General features: G+C 36.8%; 1 protein-coding gene across 2 annotated transcripts in view; it reads right to left on the bottom strand.

Moving 5' to 3' along the window:
• Positions 1-21,853, bottom strand: part of prmt3 (protein arginine methyltransferase 3) — a 76,876-nt gene extending 55,023 nt beyond the window's left edge. Inside the window, exons 1-9 of one of the 2 annotated variants that reach the window (XM_083558182.1) lie at positions 21,763-21,853; positions 19,204-19,324; positions 18,033-18,115; positions 15,914-15,963; positions 15,501-15,606; positions 14,108-14,225; positions 11,676-11,814; positions 8,823-8,888; positions 7,733-7,854 (exon numbers count right to left, since the gene is read on the bottom strand). In XM_083558182.1, the coding sequence (XP_083414308.1) occupies positions 7,733-7,854; positions 8,823-8,888; positions 11,676-11,814; positions 14,108-14,225; positions 15,501-15,606; positions 15,914-15,963; positions 18,033-18,115; positions 19,204-19,324; positions 21,763-21,778 (821 nt within the window). In that variant the 5' untranslated portion in view covers positions 21,779-21,853. The remainder of the gene's footprint in view (positions 1-7,732; positions 7,855-8,822; positions 8,889-11,675; positions 11,815-14,107; positions 14,226-15,500; positions 15,607-15,913; positions 15,964-18,032; positions 18,116-19,203; positions 19,325-21,762) is intronic. The other variant, XM_083558183.1, reaches the window with a different exon arrangement.
• Between the last annotated feature and the right edge of the window lie 2,244 nt (positions 21,854-24,097).

The raw sequence follows: 24,097 nt of genomic DNA, 5'->3' as shown, positions 1-24,097 counted from the left end.
TTTTCTTTCTACACATGCAAATCACTCTGAAATCAGTGGGTTGAGGGATACAATACAAAAGGGAAAAGTCACACTTATATGCTGGTATGGCACACCTGATTACAAAACATGAGAACTGGAGGGAGAGGAATAAGAAAGGGAAAAGTGAGGAAAATGGATGGATGGATGGATGGATGGATGGATGGATGGATGGATGGATGGATGGATGGATGGATGGATGGATGGATGGATGGATGGATGGATGGATGGATGGATGGATGGATATAGATAGATAGATAGATAGATAGATAGATAGATAGATAGATAGATAGATAGATAGATAGATAGATAGATAGATAGATAGATAGATAGATAGATAAGAAAAGATAGATAGATGCCTTAATAGATAGATAGATAGTTAGATAGATAGTTAGATAGTTAGATAGATAGTTAGATAGTTAGATAGTTAGATAGATAGTTAGATAGTTAGATAGATAGTTAGATAGATAGTTAGATAGATAGATAGATAGATAGATAGATAGATAGATAGATAGATAGATAGATAGATAGATAGATAGGAAAAGATAGATAGATGCCTTAATTTGTGCTTTCTGCAAAAGGGCATTGCAATGCTAGAACAGGTTTGGGTCTTTAGTTCAAGCGAAGGCATGATAATGCAATCAGACATCCTATACAACTGTGTGCCTCCAACTTTGTGGTAAGAATGTGAAGAAAAGCCACATACGGCTAGAAAGGTCAGGTGTCCCCAATGCTTTTCTTCATATAGTATAGTTATTATTATTTTTTTTATTAAGTATGTTAAAAACAATAATATACCATTACAAGGAAATAAAAACTAAACACAGATTTTTCCGTTTTATGTAGCTAGTCGACCTGAAGTGATTCCTCAAGTAGTAAGTAGTAATTCGAATACAAAAAAGCATTGAGGCAAATTATTTGGGCCGCTCTGGGGTCTCATTTATAAATGTGCACAATGCACACCCTTTGCATGGAAAGTGGCATACGCACGTTTCCAGCTATTTTGTGCGTACGCCACTTTCCATGCAAAGGTTGTGCATTGTGCACATTTATAAAGAGGCCCCTTTTTTTTTTTGCCGTCTGTGTCACCAATTTCCCTTCTCGCTTTGTGTTTTTCCACATTGTGCGTAAGCAGGGCTCAGAGTTTACAGGTGCAAACTTTCTCCCGTCAAGTTTTTTTTCTTCAAAAATCAGGAACACCAACAGAAGATGCAACCTGAAGGAGATTGGAGACTGTAAGGTGTTGGCAGGGGACAGTGTAGCTAGACAGCATCGGATTGTGGTCTGTAGGATGGCTTTGGAGGTGAAGAAGAAGAGAAGGAGAGTGAGGACTGAAAGAAGAATAAGATGGTGGAACTTAAAGGAGGAAGACTGTAGTGTAAGGTTCAGGGAAGAGGTCAGACAAGTTCTCGGTTGTGGTGAAGAGGTGCTGGATGATTGGGCAACTACTGAAGAAGTGATAAGGGAGACAGCTAGAAAGGTACTGTGACATCTGGAAATAAAAAGGAGGGAAAAAAAAGTGGTGGTGGAATGAGGGAGTGCAGGATAGCATAAGAAGAAAGAGATTGGCAAAACAGAATTGGGATCGACAGAGTGATGAGAAAAGTAGGCGGAAGTACAAGGAGATGCGGCAGCAAGTGAAGAGGGATGTGGCGAAAGCCAAGGAAAATGCAAATGAGGAGCTGTATGCGAAGTTAAACACTAAGGAAGAAGAAAAAGGATTTATACCGATTGGCCAGGCAGAGGGATGGGAAGAATGTGCTGCAAGTTAGAGCAATAAGGGATGGAGATGGAAATGGAAATGTTGACTAGTGAGGTGTGTGTGCGGCGAAGATGGAGGGAGTATTTTGAGCAGCTGATGAATGAGGAAAATCTGAGAGAAAGTTGGATGGTGGATGAGATGGTGAAGCAGGTGGATAGTGGATAAGCTTAATAAGGAGGAAGTGAGAGCAGCAATTAGAAGGATGAAGAGTGGAAAGTAAGTTGGACCAGATGACATACCGATAGAAGCATGGAGATGTTTAGGAGAGATGGCAGTGGAGTTTTTATCAAGATTGTTTAACAGGATGTTGGAAGGTGAGAGGATGCCTGAGGTATGGAGAAGGGGTGTGCTGGTACCGATCTTTAAAAATAGGGGAGATGTGCAGACCTGCAGTAACTACAGGGGAATTAAGTTGATCAGTCACACCATGAAGTTATGGGAAAGAGTAGTGGAAGCCAGGCTGAGAGAAAAGGTGACCATCTGTGAGCAACAGTGCGGTTTTTGCCGAGGAAGAGCACCACAGATGCATTATTTGTTTTGATCATGTTGATAGAGAAGTAATGAGAAGGTCAGAAGGAGTTGCATTGTGTGTTTGTGGGTTTAGAGAAAGCGTACGACAGAGTGCCGAGAGAGGAGTTGTGATACTGTATAAGGAAGTCAGGTGTGTCAGAGAAGTATGTGAGGGTGGTGCAGGACATGTATGAGGACTGTGTGACAGCAGTGAAGTGTGCAGTAGGAACGACAGACTGGTTCAAGGTGGAGGTTGGACTGCATCAAGGATCGGCTCTGAGCCCTTTCCTGTTTGCACTGGTGATGGACAGGTTGACGGACGAGGTCAGACAGGAGTCTCCATGGACTATGATGTTTGTGGATAATATTGTTATTTGTGATTAGAGTAGAGAGCAGGTTGAGAAGAGCCTAAAGAGGTGGAGGTACACGCTGGAGAAAAGTGGAATGAAAGTCAGTAGGAGTAAGACAGAGTACATGTGTGTGAATGAGAGGGAGGGCGGTGGAGTGGTGCGGTTGCCGGGTGAAGAGGAGGTGAAGGTGGATGAGTTAAAGTACCTGGGGTCAACCTTGCAAAGTAACGGAGAGTGTGTTGGAAAAGTAAAGAAAAGAGTGCAGGCAGGGTGGAGTGGATAGAGAAGAGTGGCAGGAGTGATTTGTGATAGAAGAGTATCTGCAAGCGTGAAAGGGAAAGTTTATAGGACTGTGGTGAGACCTGAGATGTTGTATGGTTTAGAGACAGTGGCATTGATTAAAAAATAGGAGGTGGAGCTGGAGGTAGCAGAGCTGAAGATGTTCAGGTTTTCGTTGGGAGTGACGGGATGGACAGGATTAGAAATGAGTTTATTAGAGGGACAGCGCATGTAGGACGTTTTGGAGACGAGATGAGGTTAATGAGATTGAGATGGTTTGGACATATTCAGAGGAGGGACATGGGGTATATTGGTAAGAGAATGCTGAGAATGGAGCCACCAGGAAGGAGGAAATGAGAAAGGCCAAGGAGGCGGTTTATGGATGTGGTAAGGAAAGACATGCAGGTAGTTGTGTTGAAAGAGGCAGATGTAGAGGACAGGGGGGTATAGAGACGGATAATACGCTGAGGCAACCCCTAATGGGAGTAGCCGAAAGAAGAATAAGAAGAAATGGGTTTAGTTTTCACAGATTCCAATTTCAGCATTAAAACTATAAAAAAAATTTTAAAAGGAAACAAATTACTTTTTTTAGAGACTAATTTTAAGAGACCTGTCCTATTTTCTCTTGCATATTTAATATTGCTCTTTAATGAAAAAAAAAGTACTTATTATCCGATTACTCGATTAATCGATGGACTAATCGGTAGAATACTCGATTACTAAAAACAATTAATAGCTGCAGCCCTAATTCCATGAATGTCATTATAATAAAAAACAATTCTTACATTTCTACACACAAAAAACAAACAAACACATTTTTCATTATCAGCTTCAATATAATAGCAGAGAAAGCAACATTTTCTTTAGTGTGGTAAATAAAATGGGGGGTCTCAGATCTCATCCCAGTGAACTGTGATTTTATGATGGCCCAAGGCAAAATGGCATAAAAGGGACTGAACAATACCGCTCAGTATTATTGTAATACTCATTGGTGTGCTATTAACTAGTAGGTCACATCTTTAGCATCTTTTTTCTCCAGGTAAAGCTTGATAGCAGCTGAAACAACCTTTATGAGATGCAAGCTGCATAGGACATCAAGTCATTTTACTAATTAGTAAAGAAAAACACAAATATGCCAAACAGGTGTATCTGAAATTAACTGCAATGTGAAAAAAATACAGACTATAACATGAATGTCTCTTTACTGCACATCTCTATCACCCATTGATGAGCCAAAATCCCTTACTGTTTGGAGAAGAAATAGGGTTTCATACAGATTAACATACAGTGAGGAAAATAAGTATTTGAACACCCTGCTATTTTGCAAGTTCTCCCACTTAGAAATCATGGAGGGGTCTGAAATTGTCATCGTAGGTGCATGTCCACTGTGAGAGACATAATCTAAAAAAAAAAATCCAGAAATCACAATATATGATTTTAAAACAATTTATTTGTATGATACAGCTGCAAATAAGTATTTAAACACCTGTCTATCAGCTAGAATTCTGACCCTCAACGACCTGTTAGTCTGCCTTTAAAATGTCCACCTCCACTACATTTATTATCCTAAATTAGATGCACCTGTTTGAGGTTAGCTGCATAAAGACACCTGTCCACCCCATACAATCATAAGAATCCAACTACTAACATGGCCAAGACCAAAGAGCTGTCCAAAGACACTAGAGACAAAATTGTACACCTCCACAAGGCTGGAAAGGGCTACGGGGAAATTGCCAAGCAGCTTGGTGAAAAAAGGTCCACTGTTGGAGCAATCATTAGAAAATGGAAGAAGCTAAACATGACTGTCAATCTCCCTCGGACTGGAGCTCCATGCAAGAGCTCACCTCGTGGGGTCTCAATGATCCTAAGGTAGGTGAGAAATCAGCCCAGAACTACACGGGAGGAGCTGGTCAGTGACCTGAAAAGAGCTGGGACCACCGTTTCCAAGGTTACTGTTGGTAATACACTAAGACGTCATGGTTTGAAATCATGCATGGCACGGAAGGTTCCCCTGCTTAAACCAGCACATGTCCAGGCACGTCTTAAGTTTGCCAATGACCATTTGGATGATCCAGAGGAGTCATGGGAGAAAGTCATGTGGTCAGATGAGACCAAAATAGAACTTTTGGGTCATAATTCCACGAAACGTGTTTGGAGGAAGAAGAATAATGAGTACCATCCCAAGAACACCATCCCTACTGTGAAGCATGGGGGTGGTAGCATCATGCTTTGGGGGTGTTTTTCTGCACATGGGACAGGGCGACTGCACTGTTTTAAGGAGAGGATGACCGGGGCCATGTATTGCGAGATTTTGGGGAACAGCCTCCTTCCCTCAGTTAGAGCATTGAAGATGGGTCGAGGCTGGGTCTTCCAACATGACAATGACCCGAAGCACACAGCCAGGATAACCAAGGAGTGGCTCTGTAAGAAGCATATCAAGGTTCTGGCGTGGCCTAGCCAGTCTCCAGACCTAAACCCAATAGAGAATCTTTGGAGGGAGCTCAAACTCCGTGTTTCTCAGTGACAGGCCAGAAACCTGACTGATCTAGAGAAGATCTGTGTGGAGGAGTGGGCCAAAATCCCTCCTGCAGTGTGTGCAAACCTGGTGAAAAACTACAGGAAACGTTTGACCTCTGTAATTGCAAACAAAGGCTACTGTACCAAATATTAACATTGACTTTCTCAGGTGTTCAAATACTTATTTGCAGCTGTATCATACAAATAAATAGTTTAAAAATCATACATTGTGATTTCTGTATTTTTTTTTTTTAGATTATGTCTCTCACAGTGGACATGCACCTACGATGACAATTTCAGACCCCTCCATGATTTCTAAGTGGAAGAACTTGCAAAATAGCAGGGTGTTCAAATACTTATTTTCCTCACTGTAGGAACTTTTTTCAGCTATTAAACACCACATTGTGACTCGTCACTACCAACTTTTGAAACTTTAGATTAATCCAAATTTAATGTTAGATTCTGCATTTAATGAAGGATTCACAGATTTTGTTATTTCATGGTATGCATTAACAAATTAATTGTGTAATAAAGAATTCAAAACCTAAACAAATAATCAAAATTTTAGCCCCCTCAGCCCTCGGACACGAGTAATTAGACCCCTTCATCAATAACCCTCATAATATGAACAACCAATAATCAATACGTTTATCTAAGATGTTCATGTCAAGACTAAATTAGAGCAGTGTTTCAAAGTCACACACTGCCTCTACAGTCCTATAGCTTGAAAAACATGACTTCTCTGGCCCCTGCTGGTCTTCGGAGACCCACTGAACCTAGTAAAAATATTTGAGAGAAAGAGCAAAGACTTCCTGTGCAAGTGGCTGGATCTACTCCAAAGCATCAGCAGCATCACCGAGATGCCCAGGATGCAGCGGCAGGGTGTGAGGATCAGATGAAAGAAACAATGCCCCGTGATGATCTAAGTCGAAGCTCTGGGTGAAGCATCTCAGAGTTGTAGTGAGTTTACAAAGACCTTCCAGACCTTCCAACCTTGCAGACATTGGAATCATCTTGAAACCCCCAACATGCATGCTGTGCCAGGAGTATATAGTGTATTGTTGCCTGAAGGCTCTGAGAAGAGTGCAATCGGTGGTGCTGTTAGCAGGTGGTAAGTGGAACAGCAGATGCACAGGGAATCGCATAAAGATCACTCACAGGAAGCACCAGCAGTATCGCCTTTGTCAAGGAGGGAAAAAGGTCTCAACAACAACCAGGCAGAATCCTTGCTACAGCATTGGGCTGGCAGCTGGATGCGACTAGATGCCAACTAGAAATTTGTAAACACCATCACAGTTACCACACACACCACCACCAAGCAATGGTCCTGCTGGAGTTCACATTTTCCATTCAAGACCGGATAAAAAAAAGTTTGACAGTAAAGAGTAGAGAAAACCTGAGAAAACCTAAAATCAAGTTCAATTAAATTCAGCTTTATTGGTATAGAGCTTTTAACACTGGACATTGTCCCAAAGCAGCTTTTCAGAGATAAAATGGTTAATAAGTAATAAGAAGGTATAAGTTTAATGTACAAGTTTGATCCTTATAAGTTTATCCCTAATGAGTCATTGAGCCAGTGGCTACTATGGCAAGGAAAAACCTCCTGAGACTGCATGAGGAAAAACCTTTAAAGGAACCAGATTCATAAGAGAACCCATCCTCATCTGGGTGGCACTTAACATCCATTAGTCCATTATAGTTTCATCATTGTCGGGGTGTACCGTTCAGTAAAAGAGTCTTGAATGCAGAACTGAATCCAGCATGTATAAATATTGTTCTCACCTGTGAGCTTCTTAAGAGACATTAAAATAAATATTTTGAAAAACTAGCTGAACTATGGAATCTATCAGTCTGTCCTTTCTGTATCTATTTTCATTTACTCTCCATGAAGGAAGAGAAACAGTAAATAGTAAGAATACTTTTTGAAGAGGGAATGTCTCTGTGGTCTAAAAGCCCCTCAGCTCTGCAACACACTCACACACATAGCTGGCCCCACATTGGCCCAGTGGTGTGTAAAATTAAACTTTAGCTCTTCGTGGACATCCTGCTGACTCTCCGGTGTATATATAATAATAACAGTCACGATCATAAACACACCCAGACATGCAACAGAACTTTACAGTGTTTACACACTGTAAAGTGTTATAATCAACTATTACAATTCACCAGAGAATTTTTGTTTTGTTTTGCTGGAAACTTCTACTTGCTGCTACTGGGTACTATGCAAATTCATTGCTACAACTACAATTACTACTGGGCTACACTGCAGTTACAGACAGACAGACACATGTCTCACCTGATAATGTCCATGGCATTGTAAAGGATGTCTGATTGGTCAACAGCAATGACCTTTTTGGCCCCAGACCGAGCAGCAAACATGGACAGGATTCCAGTACCACAGCCCACATCTAGCACCACCTAGAGGGAAAAGCAGAAACAATAATAAATAAGTAAGTTAAACAAGTAGCATGTGGTAGCAATTGTTCCGATAGCCAAACAGAATTAGTGTAGTTAGAAAGCTACACAAATTATTACTTTGGCATTTAGTTACATCCTGATAGAAGACAAAAGGACACAAAACACCTGGTTTATTACGTTGCAGGTGGTACAGACATTATTTCGCAATGTAAATGACTGTTAATAACATTAATAAGAGCAGTTCTAGGTTTTTTTAATGAGATTCTGTGGGTTTACATTTGAGATCCATAACTTTCTAATATTAAATGTGCTGGGATGGTTTTCTCTAAGAAACCAAAAGTATAATTTAATTACAAAATACTATAATAATATATAATATAATAATTCCCTGACATCTAAAAAAAAAAAATAACATTGTAACAATGAATTAAGTATTTTTTACAATAATAATTTTTCTGTACTGTGTGGTGTTATCGCCGTTATCAAGTTGACAGGGGTGCACTGACTCAGTGATCCTGCAGACGCTCACCAAATGACCTTTGACCTCTAATACATCAGATAACGCAGCATATTCTTGCCCCCCGCTCCCCGCTCCCCACCCCCCCACCCTTTTTTTTTTTCTATATCGGTTTCTAACAGCGGCTGTTTAAAACCGATCTACTCCTTGTCAGCACATAATAAATGGCCTCTATATGAGCTCCTGTGCATTACACAGACTGTGTGTGAGGGGGAGAGAGAGAGAGAGAGAGAGAGAGAGAGAGAGAGAGAGAGAGAGAGAGAGAGAGAGAGAGAGAGAGCACATTTCCTGTTATCAGTTCTTTGCAGTCGTCCACTCTAAATATAAAATGCTGTAGTTCATTATAATAAACGCTTTTAAATCAGCAACAGTCATCACGACTGTTAACCCTTTCCCCTCTATAGCTAACATTTATGCTAATGCTAACAAGTAAAAAATATATATTACATACTTTGTCCTTGAACACATCTGGGTTGAGGTTCATAAAATCCCGGTAGCTCTCAGTGCGTACTTTATCCTGCAAGTGAGAAAGAAAAAAAAAAGAGGAAAAGAGAGAGTTGTAAGTAATGACAGAGTGTCACTATTACATTTTCTATTCGGAAGACAAACCGTGTGTCTCTCAAGGCAAAAGTGTAATCGGCAATCACTCTCACACAATTCTCTCAAAAAGCCACATTTGGAGAAAATGACTTTCTCTATTTGTAATCAAAGAACTAAAAGAAAAAAAAATGAAAAGAAGATAAACAGAAAAACCTATTATTAAACACAATCTGCATTTCCCCAAAAAAAGTACTCACCGTCATATACCATCATCCTGCCACTCATTATGTGTTGGATTAGTACATATGTAGCATATATAGTGACATTTAGAAAACGAATAATAAAGATTCATAAAGGAAAATGCTGAGAAAACATTTGCAAACATACTGGCTTTTAAAAAGGTACTGTAAGTAAAGACATTAGGTGCATGGCTGTGAAAAAGTATTTTCTGATAATAAAATTAAAAAAATAATTCTTAAATGCCTTAGATAATTAAGCAAATTTTAATATTGCACAAAGACACCCCAAGTAAATACAAATACAACATGCGGCAACAACTGCAATCAAGTGTTTGCAAAAATTGTCAAGGACTTTTTCACTTCGCTGTGGAAGAACTTTGGCCCACTATTCTTTGCAGAATTGTTTTAATTTAGCCACATTGGAGGGTTTTCGAGCATGAACTGCCCATTTGAGGCATCTCACTCACTCAAACATTACATTTATTGATTGATTTATTTTTTAAGCCATTCAAAGGTGGGATGGCTAGTATGTTTTAGATCATTTGAGCTTGAGGTCATAAGACATTCTCCTTCAGGATTTTCTGGTAGATGGCAGAATTCATGTTTCCATCTATTATGGCAAGTCATCCAGGTCCTGAAGTTGCAAATCAGCCCCAGACAATCGCACCACCACCATGATTGACTGTTGGTATGATGTTCTTAATGTAAGGGTGTTTTATTGAAATGCTGTGTTAGTTTTATGCCAGAAGTAATGAGACACACACCTTCCAAAAAGTTCAACTTTTGTCTCATTAGTCCACGAAATATTTGCTCAAAAGTCCTGCGGATAATCAAGAGTTGTTTTTTGGCAAATGTGAGATGAATCTTTGTGTTCTTTTTGGTCAACAGTGGTTTGAACCTTGGAACATTCCCATAAATGCCAAATTACTTTTCACATAGGCCCAGGTAGGTTTGGTCTCTTTTTTTTTATAAATAAGATCATTTAAAAACTGCATTTTGTATGTATTTAAGTTATCTTTGTGTAATATAAAACTTAGCTTAATGATCTGATTTATTTAACTAAGCAAAAAAAATTTTTTTAATCCGGATATCAAATCCAAAAAAACTTTTCGAACCACTGTAAATTGCACACTCAAAAATAATTAATTTTGACATTTGAAGATGACAGTTTTTGACAGTACAAAACAAAAAAAGCACATTGGTTGATTGCATAAGAATTTACCACATGGATACAATACGACTTGTATTTAATAACTTCTTTATTATTGCGCTTTTCAATAAAAAGCAGCTTTGTAAAGTTTCCGAGTCCTTTAGAGTCACATTTCAAACTGGTCACTGAACTTCGGTGGATGACCTTTTCCAGATGTGAAATTATTTAACAGTACTCTTCTAGATGTTTACTGAAGTTTAATACATTTTCACAAACCTGATTCTTCTCCGATTGTATTAATTTCACCCTGGCTTTTTTTTTTTCTTTTCTTTTTATCTTTGCGATTGTTTATGTATTAAAAAAAATTTTATTTAATAATTTATTATAAATAAAATTATATTCTACAATGTTTTTGGGTCATTTGTTTAATTAGATTTTCTTTCTCTAGTTTTAAGACATTATAACTTCACACTTAATTGTAAAAGGTCCACAAACTTTCTAGCGGCACTTTAAATCAGTGAGCTGTTTTGTGTAGATCAAGGATCTTCAATCTTTTCTGTAAAGGGCTTGTGTGATTGCAGGCTTTCATTACAATCACATTATTCGTATATATGGGGCTGTGTATGAGTCACTGCTGTAATCTTTATGATGGCAGTAAAAGAACATCGTCACGGTGACGCAAAACTCAACTTTAACGTAAAGAAAAAAAAAAACCAATCAGGTGCCGCCTCTCCCTCTGGCACTTACTGCAGTGTGTGTGTGTGTGTGTGTGTGTGTGTGTGTGTGTGTGTGTGTGTGTGTGTGTGTTTCACCCCTTACCGCATTAAAGCATCTCATCCTATCTACAGGAATCAAAGAAGATTCAAACTTAAAATCAAACAAAATGTTTGTGTACACACAGACACATAATGTGATGTTGTTCTTGTGACCCTGCATTTGGGAAAATTTTTATATATCAACATGAAAGGCCACTTCTTGATGGTAAACTTTTACATAAAAAAAAAAAAACTGGAATATGAAAGTTCAAAATGTAAGTAAAAAAAAAAAAAAAAAAAAAAAATATATATATATATATATATAAATATATAGTATTAAAGTAGTTTAAATGCTTCTCAACTGCCAGATCAATCACAAACATGGTCTTAGCACTCAGCCTCCAACTTAACTCACAAACCGCATTTATGATCGAAAATAATCAACAGCTTCTGAATTTCTTAAGCTCTGATACATTAACTTGCTATGCTAAAACAAAAATCCATGAACGTACATAAAGAGTTTATTAACTGGCAAACAATACATGCTTCTTAGTGACACTATCACATTATCTTTATTTGGTGGACAGAAAGGTCTATCTAAAATACATACACACGCTTACCTTGAGCATCTCTTCATGGATGCCGTAATGGCCATAAGAGCTGAAATAGGCCTCGTCCTCATCTTCTCGCAGCTCTGCTACACTCCCTACACACTTCTGCGTCACGTCCGAATTCAGCACGAGGCCCTGTGCAAACGTTCTAAACACACCAAGAGACATTTGTGCTATTTTTCATTTAATTTCGTATTATTAACTAAAAAAAACTCTTTAAAAGTAAGAAAATCAAATATACAATAATATTTTTTCAATCGCACATGGCTGGGTCACAAAGAGGTCAGGAAAGAGGATAATAGCCCCCTCACTTTCATTCCTACCCCCTCAATCACGTGTGTTTGTGTGTGCACGTGCACTTAACCTTAAACACCACAGTGGAATTTTCCCCATACCTCACACCACTGCACTTTAGAGAGGAGCCCAACAACGCCCCCTGCTGGCAGTGCCTCCCACTAAGACATTACAAGCAGACAGCTGGACAGAGACAGCTAAGTTCCCTTATTGATTCATTTCAGCTGCGAGATATCTATACAACTTGAGCACTAACACTACTGAGGTAGTAAATAAAATGTCCAAAGGCATAAGTGAAAATTATTCTAATTTGCATTATACTTTTGTACTGTAATACAACAATTTCCATTACAAATTTTATTTTTAGCAACAACCTGAGTGAAAAGTAGACTCTATACTTTTGGCTTTATTGTATATACAGTGGTGTGAAAAAGAGTTTGCATCCTTCCTAATTTCTTTTTTTTTTGTTGCATTTTTGTCACACTTTAATGTTTCAGACCATTAAACTAATTTAAATATTAGTAAAAGATAACAAGTGAACACAACATGCAGATTTTAAATGAAGGTTTGTATTATTGAGGAAAAACAAAATCCAAAACTACATGGCCCTGTGTGAAAAAGTGTTTGCCCCTTAACCTAATAACTGTTTGCCAGTTACTGGCCACCCTTAGCAGCAACAACTGCAATCAAGCTTTTGCGATAACTTGCAGTGAGTCTGTTACAGTGCTGTGGAGGAATTCTGGTCACTTATCTATACAGAATTGTTGTAATTCAGCCACATTGAAGGGTTTTCGAGCATGAACCGCCTTTATAAGGTTTTTTGGTAAACAGCAGAATTCATGGTTCCATTTATCACAGCAAGTCTTCCAGGCCCTGAAGCAGCAAAACAGCCCCAGACCATCACACTACCACCACCATATTTTACTGTTGGTATGATGTTCTTTTCCTGAAATGTTCCTTTTACGCCAGACCAAATGGGACACACACCTTCCAAAACGTTCAACAATTGTCTTGTCAGTCTACAGAGTATTTTACCAAAAGTCTTGGGATAATCAAAATGTTTACTGGCAAAACTGAGACAAAAAAACTTTTTGCTTAGCAGCGGTTTTCCTCTTGGAACTATTTTTGCCGAGTCTCTTTCTTATGGTGGAGTCAAGTGAGGCCTGCAGTTCTTTGGATGTTGTTGTGGGGTCTTTTGTAACCTCTTGGATGAGTCGTCGCTGTGCTCTTGGGGTAATTTTAGTCAGCCGGCCACTCCTGGGAACATTCTCCACTGTTACATGTTTTTGCCATTTGTAAATAATGGCTCTCACTGTGGTTCGCTGGAGTCCCAAAGCTTTAGAAATGGCTTTATAACCTTTTCCAGACTGATAGATCTCAATTACCTTCTTTCTCATTTGTTTCTGAATTTCTTTGGATCTTGGCACAATGTCTAGCTTTTGAGGATCTTTTGGTCTACTTCACTTTGTCAGGCAGGTCCTATTTAAAAGATTTCTTGATTGTGAACAGGTGTAGCAGTAATCAGGCCTGGGTGTGGTGAGAGAAATTAAACTCAGGAGTGACAAACCACAGTTTTAACAGCGGGGCAAACACTTTTTCACACAGGGCCATGTAGTTTTGGATTTTGTTGGAAAACTGCATGTTGTGTTCACTTATGTTATCTTTTACTAATATTTAAATTAGTTTGATGATCTGAAACATTAAAGTGTGACAAACATGCAAAAAAATAAGAAATCAGAAATAGAGCAAACACTTTTTCACACCACTGTATATATATATATATATATATATATATATATATAAAAAAAAATGAAATGAAAAAAAAAATATATATATATATATATATATATATATATATATATATATATATATATATATATATATATATATATATATATATATATATATATGGGTAATCTGAAGCAGCTAGCACATACCATAAATAAGGAACTAGCGGGTGTTGGCATTAATAGTGGCCTTTTAGCTCAATTCACTGCTCATTCATCTTTATTTAGATTTTTGTTTACACTGTTAACATTTCCCTATGTAAAATACTTGTCAATCTGGACAGACTGAATATAGATATAAACCTAGCTGTTAAAGCATTTTGGTTTCTTTGTGTGAAAGAAAATCATTTAATGACTGACTTGAGTTTATGCAGATCATCCATTGCACGGCTGAGATTCTCCTCTGCCTGCTGTGCTCTTTGTACCCACATGGAAATGTCATCACTTGCTGCCACATCACCACCAAACTCCTCCACATCTGTGCCAATACACACAAACACATAAATAACATAATCGACTCACACTCTATACTGTACATATCATGTACAAGTACAAATAATCATGTGAAAACTTTAATAAGATAAATAATAATAATAATAATGAGAAGAAGAATAAAAGTAAAACTTGAAAATAAAAAAAAACATCAGTATCAAATCCTGAATTAAAACAAAACAAAACAAACTCAGATTCCTTTTAATAATTATATCTCTATATACACACAAGTGTTATCAAAATTAGAAGCAGACTATGGTAGTAAAACATATTGCACTCTTCTTAAGATAGTGTGCTTCAGAAAAATTGCTCAATTAGTTTTGCTACACCTGGATTTGAGAATCTTCTAGCATTCCTCTCCATAGAACCTCTGAGAAAACCGGCCCTGATCTGAGGTCTGGAGAGCTTTTTAGCAGATTTTCATAACCTTTCATTCAAGGCTACAGTTAAAACATTCCACTGCATGTTGTTCACTGTGAGAACAAAATTGTTAGTGATTAAAATTCCCTGGGTTTCTGTCAGGAGGAAATTTGTGGTTTTCAGGGAAAGTGGACCAGAATATATTTTTCTACCGGGTGAGCAGCTATGTGGCTTTTAATGTGAAATGTTTTTTTCGCACTACAATAATGACCTGATTATTGATCTTTCTAGCATATCCTTTCATCAATTGAAATAAAAAATGAACAAAATTCTGGTCAGCATCGTGATTAAAGCCCGTCCACGTTCGTTTCGTTTGGCAGGACAGAAGCTGGTGGAAGTTTGTGTTGTTCGGATTCTTCATAATTGCGATCATTTTCCAGTTTCCTGTCCCAGATCTGTGCTATAACACAGATAAAAGTGTTCTCTGATCTTCTGGTTGCTGTCATTTTTTGTTCCTGTTTTGTGCTGTCAGCTGTGAGGCTTCTTAACAGTGTTCCAAACAACTAAATTATCACAAGTGATTTTGTGAACATGTTAAGGATGATCAATGAAAATGGAACAGCAAAGTACAGCTAAGGGTTCAGTTCACCAAAAAATGGCTCATTCCTTTTCAACTGTAGATTGTGAAAATCTATTATAGAGTAAAGCTGTGACTGTTGTCACATAACAAAATGTGAAAAATATACTATATATTCACTACAACACTTCTCAGGCCAGAGCAAAGACTGAACAATTCTGGTACTGTTTAGATTTTCATGTCTAACTGTATATCTCTAAAACAGTTACTAGAAACACACTTTTCAGATTTCAGCCACAAACTAATACACATAATGTTCTGTACCGATTTGTAATAATGCATCATCAGGCAAAGTCGGCTTCATGTACTCATCTCCGCTCCATGGCAAAACACTGCCTGAACACGATGCCAAATTCTCCACGCTGCACTTCTACAAAACACATAATGCAATATTATTATATTGTATTATATAATGCTAACTGATTATCTTTTGCATATTTAAGAGTCAAAACCTCAGATAAAGAACAACGAACAATTAACAAATTTCTGTATTTCATTATCTAATATTTTTTTGTATTTTACTATGACCCAATACTTGAAATTATGTAGTAGAATCACACATTTCCACATCACACACTTTTTATTCTTTCCTAAAAGCAGTCACTGTTAACACACAATCTAATGAAATATGATAACAAATACAAAATATATATTTATTAAACAAAACAAAAACATACCGTTGTTCTTATATAGTTTATCATCTTTATGTATCCATAATCATCAAGCCCTGTGAACAATTTCCACAAAAAAATCCAATATTAACATCAAACAAACATACATATAAATTTGCTTCTGTCAGTCAGTCAAATTTAAAAAACTTTTAAACCAAAAGTAAAAAAAAAATAATAATAATAATAATAATTAAGATTATATAAGTCTGGACAAATATGAAGAGAGAGGCACAGTAACATCAACACCAGTTCAACCATTCACCAATCAGAATGTACAGTCACTGTTCCAAAACAAGTTGGGACTCTTTGTAGAATAAAAATAAAAATAAAATGCAATTACTTTAAAATCTTGTAAATAAATAGTTTAAAAAAAAACATTTTAAAATGTTCCATTTTAAAAAAATAAGAAAACATTTTGCAACTTTTTGGGTTTATTGGCAACAGGTCAGAAATCTGATATAAATAATATCTAAGAAAGACAGAGTCTCTCAGGAGTACAGATGAATAGAGGTTCACCAAACCGCAAAAAACTGCTTCTACATACTGTGAAACAATCTCAGAATAATGTTCCTCAACAGAATAACTGCAAAGACTTATGTTAGAATTCCATAATCTGAAGTGCATAATATCATCTTGAGTGGATAATATCGTCAAAAGATTCAGAGAATCTGGAGTGCAATGGATAAAGATAAAAATCAATATAAATAAAATTTGGTCCTCTAGACCAAAGTGAAGCAAGACAACATTAAACCACATACTAATATCTATTACAACTACATGGCTTCATAGTTGAAGAGTCTTGGAATGGAACTGGACTGCCTGCAGTCTAAACCTTTCACAATTTGGAAAAATAATTGCTGCATCATAAAATGAAAAACACAACAAAGAAGAACAGCTAGATTCCAGTATCAGACACAAATAGGAGAATATTTCTCTCTCAAAACTCCACCAACTGGTCTCCATTGATGCCAGATGTACACAAACTAGAGGTGTAACGGTACAACAAATTCAGTACGTACTGAACTTTTAAGGAAGAAATGCAAAATATAAGTTTTTACGCAGTTTATTATTATTAACATTTGTGAACAACAAAATACCTGCTTGCATGTTAAATAACATTATATATTTTATTATATTTTATACAAATAAAATAGATTTAATCAAATTAATGCAATACACTTTTTATTCTATAAATGAAATTGAGTTATCAATTAAATTGGCACAAATTAAATTGATTAAATCAAATGGAAATAATTTTTTTTTAATTGTTTACATTTGTTAGACCTTATTTGGATAATACAGATGTGTATGTAGGTGTATGTGTTTTACATTTAATATTAAATTTTTTACTGGTCAGTGGCTAAAGGTAGCACTATGGATTCTTTAGCTTTCTTTTAGCTTCTTTAGTTTTTTTATACCCCTGGCATTGTTGTGTATGTTTTTAATTTGTCCTCCACTTAAAATGTTCTCGTGGAAGATTGAGATTTGGTAAATATTAGATAGATAGTGGTAAATATGGCCCTGCCCCTATTTTTTGAGACCTGTTTCAGACATCAAATTCAAAATGACCTCATAAAATAAAATATAAAATGCTTTTGTTAATATGCCATTTATGGATTTACTGTACATGTTATAAAGCCTGACGTTACAATCTTATATAGGAACAGAGAAAACACGAGCTTCTTTCACATTGAAAGCATGAACAGTTGTCAGGCAATTTTGCTCAATTCATACTCAGCTCAATAGTTTTTTGGACCCATTCCCCTTACCAGTGGTGCACTGGTGCAAATGAAAATTAACAGGCAACAAATGAACTGACTGAAGTGAAAGCACGTCGGAATTGATTATAAATAAAATACCTTAAATACTTTTAAATATATCCTTCTCATCATCATTCATAAATCAGTAACACTTGGTGGGATCCAATTAGTAGCTTAAGTATAAAAGCCATGCCTATGGTTTAGACCTCTGTAAAAAACAGTAATCAGTAAAACAAAACCATGCTGGTAAAAGGGTCCAATTTGCATCTGGACCCACAGAGAACATAACAATCAAGAATATCAATGTGCAATTTTTGATGAGTAAACTCTACAACTGCCTTTGAAACATAAAGAAAAAACCTTACCATATTTTTTCACCAGTTCCGCGATGCTAATGTGATGATCGGCCTGGCAGTGATGGAACGTTTCTGAAACAGAATGGAGAAACCTGTTCCAAATCAAGGAGAGACAAAGATTTGCATACATTTAATAGAATTATCATCATCATCATCATCATCATTAATAACATCATCATGATCAACTGTATAATCCAGTATACAGTACTATACAACACGTCATCTGCTTAGACGTTACAATCAGAGCTGCTCCCAGTGAACCAGTCACCAAAATAAACAGTTGTTTTTTTAACTGTGGAATAATAACATTTCCAAAGTTTTTATGCAATAAATGTACACTAACACTAATTTAACAGCATGCATACCTATGTGCAGTATGTTTGAAAGTGTAACTACTTATTGGTGGTCTCTTTTTCTTTTTCTTTTGTATTTATACACTAATGTATATACTTGTGTTATGTCTCTACTTTTTTATATACTTTCATTTCTTTTTCTTTGCTGTTGTAACACAGTAAAACATTTCCTCAGTGTGGGAAGAATAAAGGGATATCTTATCATAGTTTGTTTTTGACAAGTTATCCTTTTTGAACATGCTATAGCAGCATGTAGCGACATTTTAATAAGACAATTATAAGTTATTACTATTAGCATTATTACACATTTTATAACAATATTACGTCAAATAAGTAGTCGTATTATGTAAAGTATGTAACAGCACAGATCTCTGAGATGATGAGCTTTATCTAAACATAAGCTGAAACTCAGACCACATGTATAAGCATTAGCGGGAAAATAATCAACCCCCATGTGCACAAATGAATAATCCGTAATCATTAAAATTACTGTAGAATTAAAGCTGAACTACATCTGTCCATGCTCTGGTTGATTTGGGGTTAGTGTTGGTAATCTTTAAATCCTAATAAAGCATTTTGCCAGTGTAATAATGCTGTGTTTATAACTTCTATAAGGCACACTGCTTTAGCTGGGTATGTTAGCACAAAGCACATTTTTAACATTTCTGCTGTAGTAATGTAATGGGGTGCAATACATAAGTGTCATACAGTGATTAAAAAAAATTAAGTTCAGACTGGAATCAAGTAAACTTAAAGAAGATACCACAGGAAACATCAAATCCTAACTAATTGTTCACAAAATAATTTTTGTAGCTTGTGACTGCTACCTGTCACAGAACAGACACAACACACGCTCTTCAGTCTCATGTTCATCCTCTTCCTCTATCCACTGCGCTTCATCTTCACTGTCAGACAGCTCAGGAACCTCATCACCTGGACCACCAAGATCTTTGAAAATAAAATAAACCTGTGTTTACACATTGCAAAGCTGGGAACAGTTAGGGTCAGGTATGATTTGGTAGTGACTGAGGTGTTGAATGTTTGCATGAGGTACAGCAGTGGTGTGAACTGGAAAAACCTCAAAGTCTCAGACAAAAAATTATCAGTGCACACAATGAACCATGATAAAGTGGAAGATAAGAGTAACAGTGCACATACCATTTAGATTCCAAAATGAATGCTGCACGCAACACGTTTGTACAAATAACACTCACACATGCCTTTTTATTTTGTGCAACGCAAAACTGTGCAGACCACCACAAAGTGATACATTCACTAGTGTTTTATATATTTGCAATATGCAATTATTATAAATATGTATTTGTCTATGTTCACATTTCAACACATATATTCTCTAAAACAGAATTTTTTTTCCAATCAGTAACAATAGTCTTATTGTACATTTAATGAACTGCTGCTTAGTATTTTCTTATGTCACCAAGGTTTTATTATCATTCTTCTCATCACACACAGTGTGTAAAACATGTAATGTTTTCATGAAATATAGTTAGCTCATTGTTTTATTTTGCTATTAACACAACAGTTTGTACCTTATAAAATAAAATATTAGATCTGGTTAATATAGTATTTCTGAAAGTACTGTACGTTATATCACCTGACATTACAATATGTTATAGATAAACACAGGAAGCATGAGCTTCTTTTACACTAAAGGCATGGAAGAGTTTTCAGTTCATGCTCAGCTCAACAGTCTTTTAGGCCCATTAACCCTGTACTTGTGCAAATGAAATCAATGTAATAGTCATCGAATGAAATGACTGAACATGTCAGACATATAAGTAACACAGTGCAAGAGTCATTAAATACAAACTATAAACTACACTATAAACTCTAATGTATGTGTTAAGAGAAAGTGGTCTCAATGAACACCAAGGGTCCCAACACCAAGGAAAAAGCCCATGTAAGATTGTAAAAAAAAAGCTCACAAACACCTCTTCAGTTTTGTTTGTTTATTTTAAACAAGTTAATATTAGAAATAGAGTTCTAAATAAAAAGAGTTCCATATTTATGAGAAAGCACATGACAACAGTCACAATGAAAGCAGAAAGATTAGAGGTAGAGTTGCCACTTTTAACGATGCTGAGTAGTAGTAGGGTGGTTACGATTTTTAAGTTCAACATGGAAACCACATGGAGAAAGACGTTTTGGCACTGAAGGACCATCTGCATGCACCAGTGGCAGCTTAGTAGTTAAGGCACTGGACTTAAGGTTGTCAGTTCAAATCCCAGCCATGCCAAGCCGCCAAATCTGGGTTCCTGAACAAGGCCCTTAAGCCCATAGCTGCTCAGTTGTATAAGATAAATGTAAGGTAAATCAGAAATAAACTACATTGCCAAAAGTATTGGGTCACCTGGTCATGACTATTGTATGTGAATTTTGGGCATTGCATTTCACATTTAGTCCCAATTTGTTTGCTCTTATAATTCTCTCCACTCTTCTGGGAAGATGTTTCACTAGATTTTGGAGTCTGCGTATAGATATTTTTGTTCATCAGCCATGAGGGTATTACAAAAGGCAGGTACTGATGTAGGTGAGAAGGCCTGGGGTGCGTGTCAGCTCGTCTTCATAGCGCATCTAAAGATGTCCTATACAACTGAGTGCCTCCAGCTTGAAGGTAACAGTTTGGAAAAAAAACCCACATATAGCAGGAAAGGTCAGGTGACCCAATACTTTTGGCAATATAGTGTATGTCTATAAAATGCCATTAAAGTGTGTGAACAATGCCAATCGCACTGCCATGGCTTCTGCACAAGCACACAAAGTCAGGTATAATCCAGGACCCTTTGCTTGGTGTCGGACTGTTGTGGGTGGATTATTTTACTGTAATACCCCGCCATGTTTGAGGCAACCTTCCAAACACAGTGTTGAAGAAGTTCGTTTTTTTAACCTGATAAGTGAGTGCAAATATTCCTTTAGCTTTTAGTCAACTAACACATCCATTATTTAAAAAAAATTATAATAAATACTAATGTAATCCTTAATTATACATTAGGAATTCATATATTGCTCAGACTGTGTTGCAACCCTATAAACACTTATGAACAATCCTGAGCATCAGCATGAGCATGCAAAGTGCATAAAGATTTGTTCAGTTGATCAATAATACGAAGAATATATTCATGATCAGGATGGCTTTCGATTGACTTCTATTAAAAGGCTTGTGGGTTAATATAGTAAATAAATATTTTATATTTATGTATGCTCATTCAATAATTCTTCCATTCTAAGATCAATTCCAACGCAAGGACTTTTCTGAAACTTAACCATAACTCTTACTTTTTTTGTCTTTATAATTCATTTTTAAACACGCAGAAGAAAATAGTGTACGGAACAGATTAATGATATTTACATATTTCACGTGTTACCTGTGTATTCCGCCATTCTGGCTTCTTCTGACGTCTTCCGGGTGAAAATGGTTCAACCGGAAGTGCGTCGATGACGTCACTTAAAACGTTTTTGGCGTTATTTCATTACACGCGTATTAGGGCATGTTTTTTTTGCGATTATCCTCGTACACAATTATTTTGGATTACATTTTTTTATAGTTTTATGTTTATAAACTGTAGGGAGCTTACGGATTTCTCTCTATTCTTTAAGGATGTTTTGTTTGGTTTCTATACTATGGAAAAAAAAGGCAAATATGATGAGCATTTTATTATTAATCTTTTATTACTGCTTGCCAAATTTCATATTCATCGTAGTTAATGAATTCGTCAAAATCTCATATTCGTTGTTTTTGAAAAGGAAGTCCGGCAATATATCCACGCTATTTTATCCTTAAATAAATCGAAAGCTGTAATTACAATAAACATGTGCTACCGTTTTAATTAATTTTGATAATTTTTACGTTTATATCCTGTAATTACTTTATAATTAGCGCTTTGCTTTAATTTACATTTCATTTAAACATTTAATTTTCTTGACTTTTTTCACATTTGTCCTGTATCTATATTTTCATGTACTTCTACACTTGCTTTGTGTATGTATAATGTGATACCTTGGCAAATTAAAAAAAGAAGAAGAAATACACTCGTTTTGACACTCTTTAAACTGTCAGAATTTCAGAAACGAGCGCTTCTGGTCCAGTACCTGATTTACAAACATAAGTTTAGTCCTCATTGCTACTTAATTTGGAACAACAAATATATTCTTTACAAAAATCAGTCCCCGACACTGGTCTAACAATAATATCAGTTTATATCTAAATAAATTAGTCCTGACAGCAGTGGTGGCTCGTGCATTTTACAACTAGGCCTTCTCTTAATACCATCATTATGATTTCACAAGCATAGGAATCCTCAATAGTAAACAAAAATGCAGAATAACAAAGTGCTGCATGACAGACAGGTATCTCATGCAGTACAGATGAATGTCAAAACTAAAACAAGAAACCCAATGAACAGAATTCAAGAAGTCTCCTTTCACTGCAGCCACCTGCATGCATTATCTCTAGCATATTTATCTCGTAAAATGGTTTTCCTGGATATTCGAAATTAAGGCAAATTGTGTGTTTTTGTGCAAATTCTACACGAAGGAGAATGCAAGAAGATGCCTGCTGGGGGCCTTGGAGTGATCAAATGGCAAAGTCTGACTGGTTAAAACAAGTTTCAAGTAACATGGATTTTAAAATACCAAAAGCCTGCACTGTTATGTATTGGCTGAAATCTGATTGGATAGAAACTCCAACCTTAAATTACACTCAGATGTGCTGCTACTAAAGCAGTGGATGACAAAGTACACAAAGCAGGTACTTGAGTAAAAGTAGAGATAAGGTAAGCCTTCAGGGGCCACAGCGAATTACATTTACTTCATTACTGTCCACCACTGCTTAATATATTTTCTTCTTCTTTCGACTGCTCCCTAGGGGTCACCACAGCAGATCTTATTCCTGTCTTACTCCTACTGACTTTCATTCCCCTTTTCTCCAGTGTCTATCTCCACCTCTCCAGGCTTTTCTTAACCTGCTCTCTACTCTCACTATGAATCACAATATTCTCCACAAACATCATAGTCAATGGAGACTCCTGTCTGACCTCGTCCATCAACTTGTCCATCACCACAGCAAACAGGAAAGGGCTCAAAGCTGATACTTGATGCAGTCCAACCTCCAACTTGAACCGGTCTGTCATTCCTACTGCACACTTCAATGCTGTCACACTGTCCTCATACATGTCCTGCACCACCCTCACATACTTCTCTGCCACACCTGACTTCCTTACACAATACCACAACTCCTCTCTCCACCCTGTTGTACCACTTGGCTTCCACTACGCTTTCCCATAACTTCATGGTGTGACTAATCATCTTGATTCCCCTGTAGTTACTGCAGGTCTGCACATCTCCCTTGTTTTTAAAAATTGGTTCCAGCACACTCCTTCTCCATTCCTCAGGCATCCTCTCACCTTCCAAAATGAACAACCTGGTTAAAAACTCCACTGCCATATTTCCTGAACATCTCCATGCTTCTACCAGTATGTCATCTGGTCCTACCTACTTTCCACTCTTCATCCTCTTAATCGCTGCTCTCACTTCCTTCTTACTAATCCTATCCACTTCCTGCTTCACCATCTCCACATCATACAATCTTCTGTCTTACTAATTTTCCTCATTCATCAGATGCTCAAAATATTCCCTCCATGCCCAACTTGCGTGCTGCAGCTTCCCAGCTCCTTCCCAGCTCGGTCCCTCTGCCTGGCCAAT

Source organism: Silurus aristotelis, assembly GCF_946808225.1.
Source record: "Silurus aristotelis genome assembly, chromosome: 13".
Classification (NCBI taxonomy): Eukaryota; Metazoa; Chordata; class Actinopteri; order Siluriformes; family Siluridae; genus Silurus; species Silurus aristotelis.
The sequence above is the reverse complement of the archived record's forward strand: the minus strand, read 5'-3'. Positions and strand labels throughout refer to the sequence as shown.